The 8,715-nt window shown below is 45.0% G+C and overlaps 1 protein-coding gene across 1 annotated transcript in view; it reads right to left on the bottom strand.

The window, feature by feature from the left end:
- pskh1 (protein serine kinase H1) overlaps nucleotides 1-6,730 on the bottom strand; it is an 82,309-nt gene extending 75,579 nt beyond the window's left edge. Inside the window, exons 1-2 of the mRNA XM_085991297.1 lie at nucleotides 6,438-6,730; nucleotides 5,057-6,084 (exon numbers count right to left, since the gene is read on the bottom strand). Of these exons, the coding sequence (XP_085847423.1) occupies nucleotides 5,057-5,998 (942 nt within the window). The 5' untranslated portion in view covers nucleotides 5,999-6,084; nucleotides 6,438-6,730. The remainder of the gene's footprint in view (nucleotides 1-5,056; nucleotides 6,085-6,437) is intronic.
- Between the last annotated feature and the right edge of the window lie 1,985 nt (nucleotides 6,731-8,715).

An 8,715-nucleotide genomic window follows, 5' to 3' on the forward strand; every position in this document is an offset into this window, starting at 1 on the left:
CAGGTGCAGTCTCACCAATACCTTGTACAACTGAAGCAATACCTCCCTATTTTTATATTCTATCCCCCTAGCAATGAAAGCCAACATTCCATTGGCCTTCTTAATCACTTGCTGCACCTGCATACTAACCTTTTGAGTTTCGTGCACCAGGACCCCCAGATCCCTTTGTACTTCAGTACTTTCCAGTTTCTTGCCATTAAGATAATAACTTGCTCTACGATTTTTCCTGCCAAAGTGCATAACCTCTCCAGTATTGTATTCCATCTGCCAAATCTCTGCCCACTTACTTAGCCTGTCTATGTCCCCTTGCAGGTTTTTTTTATGTCCTCCTCACTCACTACTTTCCCTCCCATCTTAGTATCATCTGCAAACTTTGATATGTTACACTCAGTCCCCTCCTCCAAATCATTAATATAGATTGTAAAGAGTTGGGGACCCAGCACTGACCCCTGTGGAACACCACTAGTTACTGATTGCCAGTCCGAGAATGAACCATTTATCCTAACTCTCTGCTTTCTGTTAGATAGCCAATCTTCTATCCATGCCAGAATATTACCCCCAATCCCGTGATTTTTTATCTTGATCAGTAATCTTTTGTGTGGCACCTTGTCAAATGCCTTTTGGAAGTCTAAATACACTACATCCACTGGTTCCCCTTTATCCACCCTATACGTTACTTCCTCAAAGAACTCCAGCAAATTTGTCAAACATGACTTCCCCTTCATAAAACCATGCTGACTTTGTCCTATTAAATTATGATTATCCAAATGTCCTGTTACTGTCTCCTTAATAATGGACTCCAAAATTTTACCTACCACAGATGTTAGGCTAACCGGTCTATAGTTTCCAGCCTTCTGTCTACTGCCCTTTTTAAATAAGGGCATTACATTAGCAGTTTTCCAGTCTGCCGGGACCTTTGCTGATTCCAGGGAATTTTGGAAAATTATTACCAATGCATCCACAATCCCTACCGCCACTTCCCTCAAGACCCTAGGATGCAAGCCATCAGGTCCAGGTGATTTATCCGCCTGGAGTCCCATTATTTTACCGAGTACCACTTCCTTAGTGATTTTGATCATGTTTAGCACCTCCCCCCCCTATAGCCCCGTTTGTCCAGTGTTGGGATATTCTTAGTGTCTTCTACTGTAAAGACTGATACAAAATATTCATTGTGTTTTTGCCATCTCCATATTTCCCACCATTAATTTCCCGGTCTCCTCCTCTAAGGGACCAACATTTACTTTAGCCACCCTTTTTCTTTTTATATAACTATAAAAACTTACTGTTTTTATATTTTTTGCTAATTTACTTTCATAATCTATCTTCCCTTTCTTAATTAATCTTTTGTTATCTTTTGCTGTCTTTTAAAGTTTTCCCAATCCTCTATCCTCCCACTAGATTTGGCTACCTTATATGCCCTTGTTTTTAGTCGAATACTATCCTTAATTTCTTTACTTAGCCACGGATGGCTGTCTTTTCTTTTACACCCTTTTCTTCTCAGTGGCATATATATTTTTTGGAAGTTGTAAAGTAACTCCTTAAATGTACACCACTGATCATGTATCGTCTTACCCTTTAATCTATTTTCCCAATCCACTCTACTCAATTCCGCTCTCATACCTTCATAGTCTCCTTTATTCAAGCTTAGCACGCTTGTTTGAGATCCAACCTTCTCACCCTCTAATTGAATATGGAATTCAACCATGTTATGGTCACTCATTCCAAGGGGATCCTTTACTAGGACATTTTTAATTAATCCTGTCTCGTTACACAGGACCAGATCTAAGGTTGCTTGCCCCCTGGTTGGTTCAGTTACATACTGCTCAAGAAACCCATCCCTAATACACTCGATGAACTCATCCTCAAGGCAGCCCTGCCCTGCCCAATTTGATTTGTCCAATTAATATGATAGTTAAAATCCCCCATAATTATAGATGTTCCCTTATTACAAGCCTCAACTATTTCCTGATTGATACTCCGTCCAACAGAGTTGCAACTGTTGCTGTCACTGACCTCAACTCCTCTGGAGATCTTCCCTCCACGGCTGTCAACCTCATAGTCCCCCATACCCCGCACAGAATCCCATCTGTATTTCCAAATCTTTATTTTGCTTTATGTACATGATTTAAATCGAATTTATATTTTCTGCTTTATACTTTCTAGTTTAGACTCTGCGTGGCTCAGTGAGGATTCTTCAATCCGATTGGTTGAAGAGCTTCATTGTTTCTTGCACTGCTCAAAGTAGAGCGAGCCGTGCTGGATTAGAGCAAGCCTGTGCTCTAAAGCCCGTGAAAACATTGTGGGCAGTTGTCAGCGAGGTGAATGGCGAGCACTGTCCCTTCACCGCTGACCGCAAAGTAAGGGTCAATGTGACTATTGACAGTGCAACAAAAATAAAGTCCTCAGGAAAAGCCTGAGCTTCATCCCCTTACGCCCCCATCTCAATGAATTTCGAGCTCGGCATGATGCCACGCTCTTTTTCCGTCACCTTCATCTCCGTGCCCACTTCTTTGGCCAGGAGTCTTCCCCCCCTGCACGACTGACCCTTTCTCCCGCTTTCAGAATTCTCGTTCTACCTGGACTCCTTCCTCTGGCCTCTTACCCTCTCTAGATCTTTTCATTGCTGACTACAGCGTGACATTGGCCATCTCAATTTCTCTGCTCCCCTCACTCACTCCAACCTACCTCCCACTGAACTTGCAGCACTCTGTTCTCTCCAAGCCAACCCTAACATTGTCATTAAACCTGCTGACAAGGGTGGTGCTGTCGTTGTTTGGCGAACCGACCTCTACCGTTCGGAGGCTGAATGCCAACTCTCTGACATCTCCTCCTACCTCCCCCGGACCATGACCCCACTACCAAACATCAAGCCACTGTTTCCAAGACTGTCACTGACCAACTCCTCTGGAGATCTTCCCTCCACGGCTGTCAACCTCATAGTCCCCCATACCCCGCACAGCCTGCTTCTACCTCCTGCCCAAGATCCACAAACAGGACTGCCCTGGTAGACCCATCGTTTCAGCCAGTTCTTGCCCCACGGAACGGATTTCTTCCTAGCTCAACTATTTTTTCTCCTTGTCCAGTCTCTTCCCACCTACATTCGCGACTCTTCCAACGCCCTCCGCCACTTTAACAGTTTCCTGGCCCCAACCATCTCCTTTTCACTATGGACGTCCAATCCCTCTGCACCTCCATCCCCCACCAGAACGGCCTGAGGGCGCTCCGCTTCTTCCTTGAACAGAGGCCCAACCAGTCCCCTTCCACCACCACCCTCCTTTGTCTGGCTGAACTTGTTCTCACACTGAACAACTTCTCCTCTGACTCCACTCACTTCCTCCAAATTAAAGGTGTTGCTATGGGAACTTGCATGGGCCCTAGCAATGCCTGCCTTTTCGTGGAATATTTGGAACATTCTTTGTTCCAGTCCTACTCTGGTCCCCTCCCTCACCTCTTTTTCCAGTACAGTGATGACTGTATTGGTGTGGTTTCCTGCTCTCTCCCTGAACTAGAAAATTTCATTCACTTTGCTTCCAATTTCCACTCTTCCCTCACATGATCCAGCTCCGACTCTTCCCTTCCTTTCCTGGACTTCTCTTTCTCCATTTCTGGGGATAGGCTATCAACAAACATCCACTACAAGCCCACCAACTCCCACAGCTACCTGGACTACACTGCCTCCCACCCCACTTCCTGTAAGGACTCTATTCCATTCCCCCAGTTTCTCCATCTCCACTGCATCGTTTCTGATGATGCCATCTTCCATACTAGTGCTTCCGATATGTCTTCCCTTTTCCTCAACCGAGGATTCCCCTCTACCATGGTTGGCATGGCCCTCGACCGTGTCCGTTCCATTTCCCGCACTTCTGCTCTCACCCCTTCTCCCTCCCAGTCGCTTGTCACTTTAATTCTCTGCTCCACTCCCACCTCGGCCTCTTACACTGTTCCAATGAAGCCCAACGTAAACTCGAGGAACAGCAACTCATCTTTCGATTCGGCACTTTACAGCCTTCTGGACTCAACATCAAGTTCAACAATTTCAGACTATAACCCCGCCCCTATTTTTCCACATGGCAGCTATTGGCGATTCCCCATTTGCAACATTTAATCTCTCCTGCCTTCCACCCCAGCACAGGCTGTCCCTTTTGTTCTTTCCTCTCCTCCACGCCCCCCTTTCCCAGCCTCTGCACCTGCTTAAAACCAGTTACATATCTAACTTTTTCCATTTCTGACAAAGGGTCACAGATCTGAAACATTGACTCTGTTTCTCTCTCCATGGATGCTGCCTGGCCTGCTGAGTGTTTCCAGCATTTTCTGTTGTTATTTCAGATTTCCAGCATCCGCAGTATTTTGCTATTGTAAAAATATAGTCCTTCTGGTTCTTTTCATTTTACAAACAGTAGTCCTTGAAGTGGAGTTAAGCCTTAATAGTAAAATTAAACTAGTTAACAAAATGCTTTTTTGAAAAAAGCAGCAAAATTGCAGTCAACTAAAAAGAAAACAAACCCTTCAATTGGTCAATTACACTACTACCCAAACTGACCACTTGGGACACAGAAAACAGGATGGCTGCCAGCTAAAAAAAAATATAAAGAATTGAAAGCTCAATCAGCTAAATAAGAAGCTGAATTGTGATACACATTCTAAATATGACTAGATTATTTGATCCCAAGTTTATTTCTGTCTCCTTACTAAAGGGGATGGAGAAACTTCGTGCAGAAACAAACTTCCCCCACTGTCTCGATCTCACTATTGGGCTCTTGGAACACTGTCACGTATCTGCTTCTTGCAGAGTACCCGGTTACAAATACCACGCTGAAAACTAACCTCATTGGCACTACAGAAAATATTTTTAGATCATTAGTGCTGCTTGCTGTGGCATAGAATGAACATGAGAAGATCAGGAAATCAGACAGAAAACCCAAAAAACAGGCAACGGCTTCATTACAATATTGAAATCACTCAATGAAATGCCAATGTAACCAGGCGTGCAATTTGCTGTGATTTTTTTACTTCCAAAATGTTTATAAAATGCACTGTTTTAATGCTAATCACTTACCTCCCCTGAGTAACTGTATTTGCCCTTCAATATTTGCCTATATAATCGAGTGCGATTATCATCTTCAAAGGGCATAGTTCCACTTAACAAAATGTAGGAAACTACACCCAACGCCCACATGTCAACCGAATTTGTGTAAGGCTTCCTCACAAGGATTTCTGGAGCAATATACTCTGGGGTGCCACAGGTAGTCTTCATGAGACAGTCATCACCTTTCTTTCGAGTACTTGCTAATCCAAAATCTGTGATCATAATTTTGGAGTCAGCACCTGGGTGATAATACAGCAAGTTTTCAGGTTTTAGGTCTCTATGCGTGATGCCTAGGATGTGCAAATATTTAACTCCATCAAGAACCATTTGCAGCACTCTTGTGGCATCTCTTTCAGTAAAGGAGCCTTTGGCTATGATCCTGTCAAAAAGTTCACCTCCAGTTGCTAGTTCCATCACCATATACACTCTTTCTTGAGTCTCAAATACTTCAATGAGCTGTATGACATTTGTGTGCCTCACTCTCCTGAGGACGTTGAGCTCAGACTCGCACACTTCCCTGCCTTCCTTGTATTTTGTCTCGATCAGTTTTATTGCATAAGGCTGTTTGGTACTTTTGTGCTCTACTCTGACTACTCTACTAAAACTCCCTCTACCAATCAGAGCCTTGATGTCATATTTTGCAGTCACTCTGGGGTCAAACTTTGCACGGTATTTGGCCACTTTATTCCTCCTTGGATCACTCTGCTGGTCCCAATGTCCACTTTGTTGGTACGCATTAGTCTGATGAGGCGGTGGTGGGCCTGTCTTGCCCCCACTCTTGATGGCATTGTCTTTAATAAAGTGCTTGTACTTATCACCATTTTGGCCAGTGTATGGCTCCACAGTTTTAACCAGATCCAAATGGAAGTCTTTAGGTGGCTCGGGCAGCACTTTGCTTGTCCCGCAGCCCATCACTTTTTGTTGTTACTGAGCCAGAAAGGCATTTCGTCTCTTCATTAACATCCCTCTCCTCATTCACTTGTACCTGGACACTTCTTCTGCAAAGAGAAAAAATAGTACACAAATTTCAAACCACTTTTAATACAATATTTGCAGACGAGTTGCCCGAGGACAAGAACATTCTTCAACAAAGCTGCCATTTAACAATAACAGGCTTTATTTTAGAAAACGATTGACATTTACGAAATAAGACATTAAAACTTTGACAGAGATCAGTTCAATGTGCAAGATATAAATAAAGAGGTAGAAACCGCCGAAGCTAATGAACGTCTCACTCCCCAGCCCACTGGAGAAGGCTAAAGCTTTCGGAGCCCAATCCCCATCCCCCGGGGCGGCCCCGGCCAGCCGCTTCCCGAGAGCGCCGCCGTCCCAGTCCCGGCACGGCACTCACCTGACTCCGCTCAGGAGCCCTTTTCCCACCGCGACCGGCTGCTCTGTCTCTCCCGGTCACCGGCAGCGCCAGGCACAACATCCCGGACTTGGAGGCCGGGCCGCGGCGACGCTCATCCCCCGCAGGATCCACACACAAAAAATCCAAGCGCCGTCTGCGAACTTTCTCTGAACTCACGCGCCGAACGCAATGGCGTCACTTCCTGGCACGCCACCAGCCTGGCTGTGCCCTGCGCGCGTTTCAGGCCTCCTGACTGCACGTGTTCTGGGGCCTTTGCCAATCAATCATGAGGGTTGCCAACCCTCCAAAAATTAAAAAAGGAAGAAAGGAAGACTTGCATTTATATAGCGGTTTTCACAACCACAGGACGTCCCACAGCGTTTTACAGCCAATGAAGTACTTTTTGGAGTGTAGTCACTTTTGCGATGTAGGAAACGCGGCAGCCAATTTGCACACAGCAAACTCCCACAAACAGCAATGTGATAATGACCAGATAATCAGTTTTTTAAGTGATGATGATTGCGGGATGAATATTGGCCAGGACACCAGGGAACAACTCCTGTGCTCTTCTTCAAAATAGTGCCACGGGATCTTTTACGTCCACCTGAGAGAGCAGATGGGGCCTCGGTTTAACATCTCAGCTGTGTAACATTTGCATATTGAATTATCATTGGCCCGCAGGCATCTGTAAGGAATACCTATTGGCCCAGAACTTGGTGTCGGGGGCTTGCCGCACGTGCAAGCCCCCGATCTGCACTCACCCTGCGCGCTGACATCTGAAGCCCGGGCCTGCTTGCATTTCCTGTCACAGGCTCGGTTCAGCTGTCGGCGCGCAGTGCTTACCTGATCCAGCGGCGTAGTTAGTGCGATGTGCCGGCTGGGATCAGGTGAGCACTGTGCAACCAATCAGGGGAGGGGAAGGTTCATTCATGAGTTTGAGAGTAAGAACTGTCAAACTCATGAAAACTACGGGGGCCCAAAACACTATTTAAACTTTAAATAAAAATTAAAAAAACATCCCAATCATTAAATTAAGTATAAATAAGTTTTTAAAAAATTTAAACAATTTTTTTTTTTGAAAAAAAATGTTTTAATAAAAAGGGTCTAAAACTAAACTTACCTTATTGTAGATTCTTTAAAATAATAAACCTGTGGGAAAAAAATTCTAAATTACACTATAACACCACTTACCTGTAAAAATAAATACTTACGTGTGCTTTTTACAAGCGTAAAGACTGGAGGCCTTTAGACATGCGCAAATCCCCCAAAACACAGGAAATGCAAGACGCACGCGCTGCCCCCTACAGCGCACGCGCTAGCCTCTTCAACTCTTGGGTTGGAGGAGAGGAAATGCCGGTTTTCAGCGCATGCGCTGTGCATGCTGAAAACCGGCATTTCCTCCGGCCAGACGCGTGAGTACCCCTTCCGTACTCACGCGTTTGGGGAGGAATTACTGCCCCATTATATGCACATGTGATCACATGCTGAGTCGTCATTGGCCTGCAGGCATCTGTAAGGACTGCTATTGTTTTGGAAGACCCAGGCTAGGGGTCCTAATGCCAGGCTTTTCCCCGCTGACCAGCTATGAGTAAGATCAGACCTAATGCTTTAATAAAGAGTTAAACTGTAATACTCCGTTGTCTTGCAATTTATTATTTTTAGACAAAGTGTGTAAAACAAGACATGGTGTCAGAACAGGGATTGCAAATGGACATCGTTGGAGCTCCCTTGCCTCGAATGGATTGGGAATCTGAACTTACCTAGAGAATGGCGCAAGTTCAAGCAACACGTGAAGTTGGTGTTCTCGGATCCGCTGAAAAGCAAAGGGGAGGAAGAAAGATGCAGCTACCTACTCCTGTGGATTGGAGAAAAAGGGAGAGACATTTTTAACACATGGTCTCTCACCGCAAATGAAGCAAAGGTACTGAAAAGTTACTTTGACCGTTTTGAATCATGTGATTCCCAAGACAAATACGATATTCGCTAGGTACAAGTTTCAGGAGAAAGTACAAGGAGCTAGTGAGTCGTTTGAACAGTTTGTGATGAGTTAAAACTGCTGGTAAAAGACTGTGAATATGCAGATAAAGATGAGATGGTCAGAGACCGCATCGTGTTTGGAATACATTCAGCTAAAGTGAGAGAGAAACTTTGGAATGTTGGGTCCGGGCTAACACTGGACAAAGCTATGGACATAGCTAGATCGCACGAGATAGCCCAAGCACAGTTGAAAACCATAATCGGCGCCACGAGCAGCTCGCGTGAACAGACAGTGCACGCA

This window comes from Somniosus microcephalus, chromosome 6 (genome assembly GCF_052327205.1).
Source record: "Somniosus microcephalus isolate GS21.2 chromosome 6, FLI_Smic_1.0, whole genome shotgun sequence".
Lineage (NCBI taxonomy): Eukaryota > Metazoa > Chordata > Chondrichthyes > Squaliformes > Somniosidae > Somniosus > Somniosus microcephalus.